Source organism: Pezoporus flaviventris, unplaced genomic scaffold (assembly GCF_033815535.1).
Source record: "Pezoporus flaviventris isolate CSIRO_AGI_PZ_B2104156 unplaced genomic scaffold, CSIRO_AGI_Pfla_v1 ptg000009l, whole genome shotgun sequence".
Lineage (NCBI taxonomy): Eukaryota > Metazoa > Chordata > Aves > Psittaciformes > Psittacidae > Pezoporus > Pezoporus flaviventris.
In genome coordinates, this window is record NW_026892557.1 from 2,855,581 (window position 1) to 2,870,453 (window position 14,873).

At 53.9% G+C, this 14,873-nt stretch overlaps 1 protein-coding gene across 4 annotated transcripts in view; it reads left to right on the plus strand.

Annotated features, from left to right (window-relative positions):
* Nucleotides 1–2,420: 2,420 nt before the first annotated feature.
* The window catches only part of AGRN (agrin), a 105,752-nt gene continuing 93,299 nt past the window's right edge, over nucleotides 2,421–14,873 (plus strand). For all 4 annotated transcript variants that reach the window (XM_061450171.1, XM_061450172.1, XM_061450173.1 and 1 more), the window contains exons 1-2: nucleotides 2,421–2,975; nucleotides 9,775–10,036. In XM_061450171.1, the coding sequence (XP_061306155.1) occupies nucleotides 2,778–2,975; nucleotides 9,775–10,036 (460 nt within the window). In that variant the 5' untranslated portion in view covers nucleotides 2,421–2,777. The remainder of the gene's footprint in view (nucleotides 2,976–9,774; nucleotides 10,037–14,873) is intronic.

Sequence of the window (14,873 nt, forward strand, 5' to 3'; positions counted from 1 at the left end):
ATCTGCAGTAATTGCACGTGACATCTGGAAACAGTGTGGTCCAGCCCCTGTGGGAAGCCAGGGCAGGAGGTCACAGTGCTCCAGGGGCAGGCAGTGGTGCTGCTGTGGATCAGGCAAGGCACGGGGAGCCCTGGGTGCCTTCTCACCCTGTGGTAACTGAGGACACGGTGATGGGCATGTGGGTGACCTGGTCTGTTTGGGGATGTGGAAGGGGTGCTGGGGGTGGTGGGGAGGGAGGGAGGTGCTGGGAGGGGGTCATAGATGATGGGGTCGCACATGATGGGGGTTACACATGAGTGGGGTCACACATGATGGGACCACATATGATGGCTTGACACATGATGGTGTTACACATGATGGGGTCGCATATGGTGGGGGTCACACATGACAGGGTCACATATGATGGGGTCACACATGATGGGATCACGTATGATGGGGTTGCATGTGTTGGGGGTCACACATGACGGGATCACATATGCTGGGGTGACACATAATGGGGATCACACATGATGGGTCACATATGATGGGATCACATATGATGGGGGTCACACATGACGGGATCACATATGCTGGGGTGACACATAATGGGGATCACACATGATGGGTTGACACTTAATGGGGATCACATATGATGGGGTCACACATAATGGGGATCACACATGATGGGGTCACACATGGTGGGGTCACACATGATGGGATCACACATGGTGGGGTCACACATGGTGGGGTCACACATGATGGGATCACACATGATGGGGTCACACATGATGGGGTCACACATGATGGGATCACACATAATGGGGGTCACACATGATGGGGTCACACATGGTGGGGTCACACATGGTGGGGTCACACATGATGGGATCACACATGATGGGGTCACACATGATGGGGTCACACATGATGGGGTCACACATGATGGGATCACACATAATGGGGGTCACACATGATGGGGTCACACATGGTGGGGTCACACATGATGGGGTCACACATGATGGGGGTCACACATGGTGGGGTCACACATGATGGGGGTCACACATGATGGGGTCACACATGGTGGGGTCACACATGGTGGGGGTCACACATGATGGGGTCACACATGGTGGGGTCACACATGATAGGGTCACACATGATGGGGGTCACACATGATGGGGTCACACATGATGGGGGTCACACATGATGGGGTCACACATGGTGGGGGTCACACATGATGGGGGTCACACATGATGGGGTCACACATGGTGGGGTCACACATGATGGGGTCACACATGATGGGGTCACACATGGTGGGGTCACACATGATGGGGTCACACATGATGGGGTCACACATGGTGGGGTCACACATGATGGGGGTCACACATGATGGGGGTCACACATGATGGGGGTCACACATGGTGGGGTCACACATGATGGGGTCACACATGATGGGGGTCACACATGATGGGGTCACACATGGTGGGGTCACACATGATGGGGTCACACATGATGGGGATCACACATGGTGGGGTCACACATGATGGGGATCACACATGGTGGGGTCACACATGATGGGGGTCACACATGATGGGGTCACACATGATGGGATCACACATGGTGGGGTCACACATGATGGGGGTCACACATGATGGGGTCACACATAATGGGGATCACACATGATGGGGTCACACATGGTGGGGTCACACATGATGGGGTCACACATGATGGGGGTCACACATGGTGGGGTCACACATGATGGGGGTCACACATGATGGGGTCACACATGATGGGGATCACACATGGTGGGGTCACACATGATGGGGGTCACACATGATGGGGATCACACATGGTGGGGTCACACATGATGGGGGTCACACATGATGGGGTCACACATGATGGGGATCACACATGGTGGGGGTCACACATGATGGGGTCACACATGGTGGGGTCACACATGATAGGGTCACACATGATGGGGGTCACACATGATGGGGTCACACATGATGGGGGTCACACATGATGGGGTCACACATGGTGGGGGTCACACATGATGGGGGTCACACATGATGGGGTCACACATGGTGGGGTCACACATGATGGGGTCACACATGATGGGGTCACACATGATGGGGGTCACACATGATGGGGTCACACATGATGGGGGTCACACATGGTGGGGTCACACATGATGGGGGTCACACATGATAGGATCATCACCCCCCCCCCGTCCGCTGGGTGCGGTGCCCAAGGGGACCCCTTTGCAGAGCCGAGACGGGGGGAGATCCGCAGCGGGTGCCGGGGGTGGCGGAGCCAGCAGCCGCTCCTACACCTTTAAAAGTCTCCTCACGTTGCGGCGCTGATTATCCATTAACCTGATGCGAGCTCCCTTTCCTGGGGGTGGCGTCCGCGGCAGCGCCGCAAGAGGAGCCGGCAGCAGGGCCGGCTGCTTCCCTTTCTCCCTCCCTCCATTCCCCCCTCCGCCCTCTCCCCCTCTCCTTCCTTATCAGCAATTCAGATTGCATGCAAATCTGCGCGCTTTCTTACAGGGGCAAAGCGGAGGACCCAGCGCTTGGCCGCGGCTTCAGGGGAGCGATATCTCCTCCTCCTCCTCCTCCTCTTGGGATTTTCTTCCTTCTCCCCTCCCCTGCTCTCCCCTCCCCTCCTTCCCTCCCTCTCTTTCTTTCCTCCTTTTCACCTCCCCGAACAAAAGTAGCCCTTCTCTCCGCTCCAGCCCTGCTTGCGAGCGGCTTCGCTTTGTCTCCCCGCTCCGTCGGGGGGCCGGGAGCGGGGCCCCGCGGGCCATGGCGGGGCGGGCAGCGGCGGCTTCCCGGCTGCTCCCGGTATTCCCGGTGCTCCTGGTGCTGCTGGGTGGCGGCGGCTGGGCGACGTGCCCCGAACGGGAGCTGGAGCGGCGGGAGGAAGAAGCCAACGTGGTGTTGACGGGTACGGTGGAGGAGATCATGAACGTGGATCCCGTCCATCACACCTATTCCTGCAAGGTAACCATTTGGGAATGGGAATGCTGGGTGGGTGGGTAGGGGGGGGTGCTGCAGGGAAACTTTCGGCCCCGGGCAGGCGCTTGCTCGGGCGGCCGCATGTGGTTCTTATTGTACGCTTTGGTGTGTAATTAGGTATTTTTAGCCGGCGGAGGCTCTTCCCCGCCGGGGCTCCCGCCGCTGTGCCCAGGGGAATCTCTCAAGGTTGCTTTTTATGGGCATTTTCCCCCTCCGTGCCCGGGATGAGGAGCGGGATCCCAACTTTTCTCCCCCGGCGGGGCGGTGGGAGCCGCTCCTGGCTCTGTCCCTGTTGACTTTAGCAGCATCTTGAGTTCCTCCAGCTCAAGCTATTGTTTAACTACGAATCTGGCCTCTGGCGATGTTTTTTTCTCCCCTCTCCCCCCCCCCCCCCCCACCTCCTCCTCTAAGCCGAAAGTCTCTTAAAGTACTGAGCAACCTGAAATACCATCCGCCTGGTTGTCAGAAAACGTGCTCTATGGCTTAACCCTTCCCGGGGCAGGAATCTCACTTGTGAGGACTTGCTGCTCCATTGCCTTTCGCTCTTCTTCTTCTCCCCCCCCTCCCAATCCCCTTTTCTGCTCATCCCTAAAAAGTGCTGCGGTTCCTGCCTGTGGTTAGTGCTAAGCAGGGCCTGGGGGTGATGCACAGCAGTGGTGCAGAGGTGGATTAACTTTATACCACGGCTTTACCCTCTTGCTCTGGAGCATCTCGCCTTAGTAAAGTAGTTGAACAGCTTCTGCCTGTCCAGCTGGTGCCCGCTGCTTCACGCTTTGCTCCCATTGCTCTTCCTGTCGTGATACAACACGGCACAATCTGTCCCCTTGTCAACGAGATCCCAGACCCTCCAGGCTAGAGCAGGGACCGTATGTTTGCAAAGTGTCTGGCACATCCTGGGTGCTATGTGGAAAACTAATAAGCTGCTGCGAGCAGCCGGTGTCCTGCAGCAGCTTGGGGCGCATATGGCCGCATGGATGCGGGCCACCTGATGCCAGGGCAGGGGTTGCCATGCAGGAGGTGGTCCAGCGAGGTTAGTGATGGGTTAGAAAGGCTTAGCTAAGAAATAGGGCTCTTTCCTCCCACTGCGGGCAAGCAGCGTGGTGCCTGGCTTCATCTTGCTGCATCAGAGCAAGGCTTTAGGTCAGGAAAAGCGGTTTCCTTGTGATGGAGAGCCTGCTTGCTCAGCAGCTCTGCGTTAGGAAGGGTGCAATCAAGTCTAAGAGCAATGGGGAGGAACCTGGCTTGATTTGAAACACAGTTTGTATCGCTCAGGTTGGGAACAGAGTCTTTTGCCCACTGCTCCCTGAGCCATTCCCAAGGAATGCGGTGGAGAAGGTTTGTGCTACTGACTCCAAGGATCATGGAATGATTTGGGTTGGAAAGGACCTTAAGATCATCCAGTCCTAACCCCCTGCCATGGGCAGGGACACAAAGAGACAAGATGCAACAGACACAGGACTCCAGAGTTAGCAACTGCTGCCATAACTACACTGGAAGGCCAGAACACGCTCCCAAGATACCTTTGTGGTCCTGTGAAGGGAGGAAAAGCTTCCACCTTGGATGGAAGTGCCTGTCCCATCTCACTGTGGCAGTGCTGCTGGCTCTCCTGCTCGTGCTGTGACACTCAGTTTCTTAGCCCAGTGGCTTTTCAGTGCTTCGCCTCCACATCGAGTCCTTTCTGTGTGGTTCTTAATGGTATATTCCTAGGGTCTTCGCAGGGAAAAGGTTTTGAAATGGGGCTTGGGGGTGTTTTTAGGACCTGGGAGCAGATAAATCTCTCCTCACTGTGATTTAGAGTGTAAGTCACAGTGCTAATGGCTTGTGTCACCCCAAGATCTCACCTTTGAAGGTCCCCTTCTAGCCCCAGCTGTTCTATGATTGTATGATTCTACCTCGAAGTATTGCTACTGCTGTGATTCTGCTGGTGCAGGGATGGACCTGCCTGCGTTTTGGGTTGGTTCGGGTGTGTTTTACCAAACACTTCCATCCCAAAAGGGCGGGTTGGCCATTAAACCTGCCCCCTGGTGCTCTGTGGAGCTGGAATAAACCCAGGTGCAGAAAGGATGTTGCTGGTGGGAAGCTACACGTCCGCTTCCTCACTGTCCTAACTGCTCTTAGCCCCTGGGGTTGCCTCCAAATACCACAGTTATCTCTTGTCAGCTCTTTATCTGAAGGGCAAAGGCAAGGGCCAAGTGTGTGGTGGGAGTTCCCTAGAGCCTACACCCAAAACAGTGTTATTGGGTGGTCTGGGAGGGAGCACTGCTGTCTTCTTGGCCCCAGTTAAGCCCTAAGCCCTCCCAGCTGTAGCCTTTGATAGGTGCAGATAAGCACATTGCAGCTGAGAAGCAATGTGAAGTTCATGTTAGATGAATGCCTGTAAAGAGCCACCAGCCATTCCTTTGCTGTTAGAGGAGATGGATAATAAGGAAGAAGAGGCTGATAGATCTCTTCACATGGCTTATGTCTCACTGAGGGATGTGACGTGGGGACCTGGGCTCTGTGCTGGCTCCTGCCTTGCTCTCCCCAAGCTTTTGGTTCTGCTGCTCATCCCATTTGCAGCCTATGTGCTAGCATTGCCCCTGCTTTGAGCCCTCTGAGGGGCCTTATTCTGCTCTGACCTGGTATTTATGAAGGGAGCTCCTATTTATAGGACAAATACAGGTTCTATAGGAAGTGTTGCCAAGGATGTGGATCCTGTTCCAAACAATAGAGCCCGTATTTTGGGGGGTAGCAGTGGCTGTCTCCAGCCAGGGTTGGATGTGGAAGTTGCTGGGGGAGGTGGGTTTGATTTCCCCTTGCTCCTAAGGGAAGGGCTGCTGGATTCTGACAGGGAAAGGCACAGGAGAGGGACAAGCAAGGGGAGAGGGATGACAAAGGGAGGGTTTGACAGAGCTGAGTGTGAAGCTGTAAGTGATGCTGATACTAATGAACTGATGCTAATAGTAGTGATGACCCTACCTCTGCTCAGAGTGACAGCTCTCTTTCTATGAGACTATGCTCCAACTCCTCACCTTTCTTTACAAGCATCTTCCTGGCAGGAATCCTTTAGCCCTACACGTGCCTGTACAGGTGGTCCCATTCTCCCCTATGGAATGGGACCCACATGACATTGGAAAGCCCTTTGGCTCGCTGGGTTTGTGCAGCCCTTGAAATACACCCTTGCAAGGCTCTGCTTAAATAAAGTTCTCACTCTGCCTCCCTGTCGCTGCCAGGAGCCTTGTAAACCAGCCTTAATTCAGTGTTTTATGTGCTCGCTGGCAAGGAGTGAGTTAGTCTGCTCTAGGGAAGGCACCTCTTGGAGCTAGGTTCCAGCCCAATTCTTTCTCTCTGCCTTTTCTTCCCCCATCCTCGATGTAGCCGGTGAGTCACCCCTGACAGCGTCTTAATTGCCTGTGATGATGAATGGGATGCCCTACAGGTAATTGCTCGGTCTTGGTGCCTTCCCATCCATTCATTATAAGGCGAATAAGGGTGGGGAGAAAGCTGGTGGACTCTGCAGTTGCTGTGGCCTGGCTCTGAGGTGCATGCCTACAAGAGCCATGCCAATTAAATCGCATCACCATCTGCTCCAGAGCGAGGGGGAGGCATTCCCCTTCCTTAGCCCTACCTGTGAAATGCCCCGCTGCCGCTGCCTCCCATCAGGAGCCTCAGGCTGCGCTCTCTGTGTGTATCCCCCCCCCTCCACCCTTCTCCCTTTTGTCTCCTTTGTGTTGCTGGGTTCTTGCCCTGGTTGCTTTGTGCACCTCAGTGCTCGCAGCCAGCGCCTGCCCTGCGGCTGCGGCTCCTGCTGCTGCTGCTGGAGGAAGAGGAGGTGGAGCTGGTGGGGCTGCAGGAAGGTGCCTGGACTTGACTGTGGGCAGAGCACGACCGCAGGGCGCTGCGCTGCCGATGGGGAAGCAGGAGGACGGTGCTAGCGCTGAAGCTGTGCTCCTTAAACACCGTCGGAGGTGCTGCGCTCGCTGGTGTGGCTCTTTGAAGGGGGCTGCCTCCCGTGGCATCGCCTGCATGTGGTGGAGCAGATGGCTGTGTGGATGCTGGGATTCCTTGGGTGATCAGAAGGGAGGGAAGCTGCCTGTCACAGCTACCCTGCCTTGCCATCTGAAGCTCCCTCTGCTTGCTGGTTGATTGCCATCGCTCTCAAGAAGAGAGCTCACGCTGACAGGGCTGGGTACCACCCAGCAGCTCCTCAAGAGGGCTTTGGGGGCTGAAAGCAGCTGTACAAAAAGCATTGCTTCAGCCCCTCTTTTCTCCCCTGCCCAGCAGCTTGGGAGGGCTGGTACCCTGCATGTGAGTTACTGCTTGCCCTCTGGTTGCTGGGGCATCGCTTAGCCCTGGCCCAAGGGGAGCTGAGTCCCTGCTGGAAGCCAGCTGAATGTGGAAGCACATGGGTACGGTGTCTCCAGCTAACCTGGGAGCAGCTATGGCATGCACAGCTTCCACACAGGGGCTGTCACAGGGGTGTTGATGCCTGGGATGGGTTTTGCTCTCTGGTATGCAGGAGAACAAGGCTCTCACCATTGGTACACACAGGGCCTGCTGGGCTGGGTGGGAACTGAGACCCATCAAGCCCAGATTCCTTTTGCAAGGTGGGCAAATATCACCCCTTAAGGAGAAGGTGGGAGAAGCAGGAGGATGGGAGGATAAAATACACTCTTAAGCTTTGTTCTCAACCTTCAGATGCACCCAAAGAGCACAAGCAACACTCAATTTGTTCCCTTTTTATGCTTGACAGAAGGACATTGTGCTGAGCAGGATGCTCTCACCCCAGCCTGCTTGCTCCTAGGGGAATAGCCCTGTTTGCTTGCCCCAGCACCTATAGCTGCCTGCTCCTTGTTGTGTCAGGGACAATGCATTGGAGTTGGGCTCAAGAGCATTGTGGACCTTGAAGCAATGGATCTTGACCATTAATACTCAGCTTGCACCCCTGAAGTCCTGTATTTAGGGCTTCAAACGAGGGCAAGATCAGTTAAAGGCCATGAGAGCTGCATGGTTTTAGCCTCTTACTTGAACTCTGCACATCAGGTCACTGTGTGTGTCTTGTGTAGTCACTGAGTAATGGGATGGAGGTGTTAGGTACAGAGTAAGAGTCTGTCTGAACAGTCTCAAGCCCACACAATGCGCTTGAAGGGATGTGCAGGGCAGCTGACAGTGAATTGCACTTACACATAACTAAACATGGTTTGCTCTGCTCTGTGCTCTCCTCCTCACCTGTGTAACAAGTCTCCTCACCTAAACCCCAATACCAAGCATGGAAGTTGTCCTGTTGCTACCTGCCCCTGTCAAAAGCCCTTCTCCAGGTTTCTGGTCAGCCCCTTTAGACACTGGGAGCTGCTCTAAGGTCTCCCTGGAGCCTTTTCCAGCTCAGCCTCAACACGAGCATCCTTTCTCTACCCCTCTCATTCCCCTTGGAACTGCACTCCTCAAGTACGTGTGTGCCTGCTTCAGAGAGGGAATCAAGAGCCCCTTGTCTCTGAGCTGCCACCTCCTTGGCTGCCTCGGTGCTTGGCACAGAGTGCTCAAGTGCTCTTTGGGCTGTGTAGACAGCCAGAGAATGCAGGTGAATGGGCTCTCGGGCTGTTCTGGGAGGGGAGATGCAGGCAGGGAGTGTGATAAGCAGGGCCAGCGATGCCTGTGGTCACAGTCATACCCATGCACTGCAGCAGCCACCCTTGCTCCAAGCTGAAACCTCGGGCTGCTCTCTGATGAGATGCTATTACGTGCAACTCACCGACTCAGCTTTGTGTTGTCCCTGCTATAGAGCTGCAACAGGAGGGTTTCTGACCTCTCTGGTGTGGATGGGGACGTGCCTCGGGTGTCCCACATGCACTAAAGATCCATTTTAGTTTGCCACAGGGAAGCTGCTTTGCTGTCGTGTCCAGATCTTGCTGTTTTGGGCAGGGGGATGAGCCAGTGATGCAGTCCAAGGAGACTGTTCTAGAGCTGCTGGCAGCTCCAGTGGCCAGGACTTATTTTAGTTCCTGAAGTTTGGATGAGTAAAGAGAACAGGCTCCTTCTGCCAAATCCTCTCTGTTTTAGCAGATCCAGCCTGCTAAGGCAAAGGTTTTCTTTCCTTGTTTGTAAGTTGAACAAGAAACTTGAGCATAAGTTGCTTTTGACATTTCTACATGGCATGTTATCTGCTCTGCCTTTTGTCTCCCTTGTCAGAGCCAGAAGACCCCTCCTTTCATTCATTCACCCACCCCATCTGCTTCCTCCTGCCCCTGTTTTAAGGCTCAAAGCCTCCTCTGTGGATGCTCTGTAGTGTTCCCTGGTTGGGAGCTTCCAGCCATTGAATGTTCCTATCAAAGCTGTTGTCTTATGCAGGAGTGTGTTTTTCTCCCTCGATATATATCACCACTGAGATTTTGGTGTGAATCGGGGTGAACTGTACAGGCTGGAGACTGTCACCTCCAATGATGCTGCCGACACCAGCATCCTGCCCTTGGTAGGGCTTGAACCATGTCCCTGTGCTCTGTGAATGACGGATCACAGCATCTTTACATGGAAAGGGTCGGGTAGGCGAGTTGGATCTCACTTTTAATCCAAGAGTGGATCTCCTACTATCCATTTGGATTCTTTATTAGCGATAGGCAGAGCGTTGGGCACAGCTTTGGCAGAAAAGCCTTAGCCTTTGTTGGCCATGTGTTGTGCTTTTAGAGGGATTTCCATGAAGCCCAAACCACCCCTATGCCCCCTGTGACAGCGTGGTAGGAATGAACCAGGGCCAGCGGGTGCTAACCGTGCGTGGAACGGTCTCACGTGCTCCTTCTCCCTCTCCTTCCAGGTGAGAGTGTGGCGCTACCTGAAAGGCAAAGACATCGTCACCCACGAGATCCTCTTGGATGGCGGGAACAAGGTGGTTATCGGTGGCTTTGGGGACCCTTTGATCTGCGACAACCAGGTCTCGACTGGCGACACGAGGATATTCTTCGTCAACCCTGCCCCGCAGTACATGTGGCCGGCGCACCGCAACGAGCTGATGCTCAACTCCAGCCTCATGCGCATCACCCTGCGCAACCTGGAGGAGGTGGAGCACTGTGTGGAAGGTGAGGCTGGAAGGCGGCTGCAGCGGTTCCATGGGGAATCCTGTGCTCTTGGTTGGTAAATGCTGCGGCAGGGGGTTGGAATTGGGCGATCCTAAGGTCCTTTCCAACCCAAACCGGTCTGTGGTTGGCGAATGGTCTCGCTGTGGATGAGATGGAGCAGTTCTGTGTGTGACCAGGGTCGTGCTGCTCTATGTACTCTGCTGTCACAGGCATTGACCTTCTTGTTAGAGGCAGTGATTGCAACCAAGGCACAGCCAAACAAGGTTGCTTTATGTTGTTTTTACCCCAGATTTGGTGTAGGTTCTCTCTGCAGTGACCCCTGTGTGATTGGGAGCATCCCCACTGCAAGTCCTAACACAAGTGTGTTGCAGGCACTTAGAAGGGGATTTAGGTTCCTCGCACCTGAGTTAGGTTTTCCTATAGGTTTAGAGATAAGAAGTCAATGGGTTCATCTTGTGGTGAAGGCCTGTCCTTCATGGTGGTTACTCCTTGCTTTCCAAGTCAGCCCTGTGGACTCCTGCAGGGATCCAAGAAGCCAGCTAAGTTCTGCTTATGGGTAAAGTTGCTTATGGGCAAAGCAACTAAGTTCTGCTTATGGGTAAAGGTGTGCTTCTGTGTTGTGGTGAAGCCCTTTACCCCTTACACATTAATCTCTGGATCCTTTGCTCCCAAAAGGTCTCTGATGAGGCAGGTTGGAATGTTGTGTGCTGCTCATGGAGTACATGTGCATCATGTTGACGTGAGGGTGGCTGAGTTACTAGTGCTGCTGTGGGTGTAACAGCATAGCTGTTGGGAAGAGCTGAGGGGGAGACAGCCCATATGTGCTCTTTAATAGTGCCTTAGACATTCAGGTGTGGAGATGTGCCTCTATGGAGAGCAGATCTGGATGCCCAACCACCTTAACCATACTCCCATTCATAATATTGTATTACAATATAATATATATAATATAATATACTCCCATTCATCCCATAACCCATTCACCCGGCTTCTCTCTTCCCCCTTTATGTGTTCTAGCAAGAGCTCCAAGCTCATGGGGGAATGTGGTGTCCCCAAAGCCCTTTGCTAGGGTCTGAGCATGTCCTGGGAGCAGATAAGTAAATAAGGGAAGGAATGCAGGAATTCTGCACAGACAACAAATAAACATGCAGATTGGCTCCCTCTTCCCCTTGGATGTGCAAAGGAGAGGCCATAACCCCTTTTTTCCAGCTGGGAATGCTGACAGAGGTAAATGACCGAACTCATGCCCTGGGAGGCTGGGAAAGGGCTGGTTCAGCAAAGTGGCTCTCAAGAGGCACTGTCTTGAGTGGTGTTTGCAAGTGAGAGGGATATGAGATAGATACAGATATATGTAGATATATTCCATGTATTGAAAGGTATCAGTTCTGCTCCATCCTTGCACCTACTAGAGAGGGACGGAAGGGAAAGAAGAGCGTGCATTTGTTAACCCTGAGCAAGCACTTGGAAGAATTCTGGCTTCACTGCTTTGCCGTGTTCTTTGTCACGCTCCTTTTGCACTCACTGGAGGTGAGCTGGAGTGGCTGAGCCAGTTGGGTCCTGTTTGTGGTGAAGGACGTTGTCCCTTAAGGCCCCTGGGATATAAGGAGGGATATAGTTTCCCTCCTGGTAGAATAGATTCCATGTAGAATGGGACCCATTCCTGCCACGGGCAGGGACATCCTCCACTGGGCAAGGTTGCTCCAAGCCCCTGTGTCCAACCTGGCCTTGAACACTGCCAGGGATGGGGCAGCCACAGCTTCTCTGGGCACCAGCCTGGCCGGTGGCTCAGCACCATGGGCTTTCTATGTGCTAACAGGTTTGCTATAGAGCATGGAACAAACTGACCACCAAAACCATGGTTTCCCTCAAGCTCTACTTAAGGTTCAGGCCTCTCCTGAGGTCTCTGCAGAAGTCCCTTTCGGTTCACCCATGCAAACCATGGAAACCCATGCAAAACTGGGCCTGAGAACCTGCTCCTGCCACCCTAGGAACCATTTCTGAGCTCTTGAGTGTGAGAATTTAGCTCCAGGACTTGTTTCCCATCAGCTCTTCAAAGCAAAGCTGCCCAGAGCGTTGCTCCGTGCTGCGTTTTGAGCTGGAAAACAAACTTTGAGTGCTTCTGCAGAAAGAATGGGAAGAATGGTGGCAGCTGAGTGGAAAAACATGGATGTTTTGAGTGTCTTCACCTCCTGTCGCTTGGAAAAACCCCAGCCATCACAATCTTGCCTAAGAGGAGAGTTCAGATGAGGGCATCCCTGTGAAACAGCTCAGGTTAGAGTGGAACCGGTGCGTTTGGGTTACACTTAGTTGTGGTCATAATGTTTCGAGCAGCTGTAGTCCAAATGCTTCAGCTAAGCTCTGCAACTGCCTGTAGCACTGAGGGTGCCTGGAGGGAAGGTTTTGGTGCTGAGCAACACGGGGATGGGTGTGGGATGCTGGGTGGGACACGTGCTTGGACTGGGTCCATGGATGAAGGAGGATGTTCTGATGGCTCCATGGGGGAAGGCACGGAAAGGGAGATGGTCCCAAGCAGCACGCAGTGATGTGTAGCATCAGGAGTGGATTTCCTCTTGTTTGGGATATCTGGATGAGGCTTCCAGGGAAAGAAACAGGGAAGGTCAGGTTGGATATAAGGAGGAAGCTCTTTACTGCAAGGGTGGTGAGGCACTGGCACAGGGTGCCCAGAGAAGCGGTAAATGCCCCATTAATGGCAGGGATCAAGGCCAGGTTGGACGGGGCTTGGAGCAAGCTGCTCTAGTGTGATGTGTCCCTGTCCATAGCAAGGGGTTGGAACTGGATGAGCTTAAGGTCCTTTCCAACCCATGATCCCATGATAAGTGCAGGGCTTGCTCTATTTGTGCCTTGAATGGTGATCCCTGCGTGAAGAAGAGAGCTGGGCTCACCGTGCAGGTCTAAGAGCATCCCAAGGCGCAGCAGGAGCGGGCTCCATGGTAGGTGCAGCGCTCTCCTCGCCTTGCTCTGCCCTGACAGAGCCATCAAGCACGCTCCTGTGGAGCCCAACAGCTGACTAATCCCCTGGGTGTGTGGGGCTCACATTTCCCTTTGATCCCAGCTGCGCTTGAGGAAAACGAGGGCTTTTTGTGTGCGGTGCGGGAGGGGCGGCGTTGGCTTTGCGCTGAGCTGGCTGGGTGGAAGGAAGTGCGCATTAAACCTGTGTTAGAGCCTTGGTTAATGAGAACCCCGGGCTCCTCTTTAATAGCACCTTGCTTGTGGCATGATTTGCGTTAACACCGGGGCGACTGCCCTGCTTGAGGCAGCTTGGCTGGCTTTGGAGGTGTGTTTGGTGCCTGGTGTTTGTGCTTCTATGGCATTCAATGGCTTCTCTGCTGCTGCCTCCTCCAGCTTTGGGGCTGCTCCCCTCTGCGTGGGCAGCAAAGTGGGGGCACATTGGGTGCTGCATCACCCAGCCTAGGATATAGAGGGGGCAAAAGGGGTGCTGCTGTGAGGATAGAGCCTTTGGAACTCCTTCCCATATCGATGCCCATGATAAAGTGAGCTGCTGTGGCTGGTGTTCAGCATGCAGCGCGCTGCAGATGCTCCATATGTTTCAAATGTCACTTGGCTCCCATTGGAATTCTCATTCAGCCAGTCCAGAACTCTCCTCCGACTCTTTATCTCTGTGGCAACACTATTAATTACACCCAGGGAAGAGCTGCATCCAGTCCTACAGCCTCAGTTCTGCTTGTGACTACTTGAGAGCAGGGCTGCTTTGCAAGCATCTCCCTTTAAGTTACACCATCCATCCTGTTTTGTCTATTCCCCGTTTGCTTCTATTCTGTCCTCTCTTTCTCTTTTAGGTCTGTGCCTCCACAGAACTGAGGCGTTTTGTTCTTGTAAACCAGCCCATGCAAAATCATCCTTTCAGGCTCCTTACACAGGCACTAAGGCACGCACAGTAGGCTCCTCTCAGCAAGGAAATGGCTGGCATGGGGCTGTATTAGGTGATTCGGGCTGTGGTCACTTCCCATGCTCTGGTCTCTTTGTAGCCCTTCTCCACCCCTGCAACTATCCCTTTTGAATCCATCATTGTGCTTCGGAACAGGCGAGGGAGGGGGCTGGAAGAGGGTTAGTGTGTGGGTTTCTTCTTAAAGGAGGTTTTTTTCTTCCCTTCCCTCCTCTTCTTGGCTCTGTTTTGCACTGGAGATAATGAGAACAGCATCAACACCTCGGGAGGGTGGCTGAGTTAGCCAGCAGCTGCGAAATGTAGTGAGAGGAGAGAATCCAGCACTGAACACTCCTGGGGCCCTTCCTGCTTCCCCATCCGCAGCACGCAGCTTGGGATGCAGCGGTGGCTGGACCAGGGTTCCTCTGCCGCTGTATCCGAGTGGCACTGGGGAGAGCAGGGACTGCTTATGGATGGATGGATGGAGCCAGATCCCATCCCTAACCCTAACCAGACCCCATCCCATTCTGATGCTGCAGAAGCCTGCCCCATGCACAGCCCTGGCCCTGTGCACCCAAGGGATGTTCTCGATGTTATCATGGGAGGCTCTGTGCATGCTCCAGGCTGAAGGGTCTGTTTCCTTCCCTCCGTTGCATGGTAGTAACACAAAACATCCCACGGGTTTATGGCAGTAGCTGAGAGTCGATTTGTTTAGCAAATTCCGATGGAATTTTAATCTGATGTGGGAGGCTACTGGTCTGGGAAGGCTCCTTTGGCCTCGCTTCCCGCTCTGGCACATCCTGCTGCATTTCTGTGTGGGATCAGCTTCGTGGTCTGCAGCACATACAGCGTATCCCTCGGCTCTAGCAGCCCTGACCATGTGCTCTTGGGTCTGTTTTCCCTCTGTTTGTTCCCCTAATAACTTGGGGACAC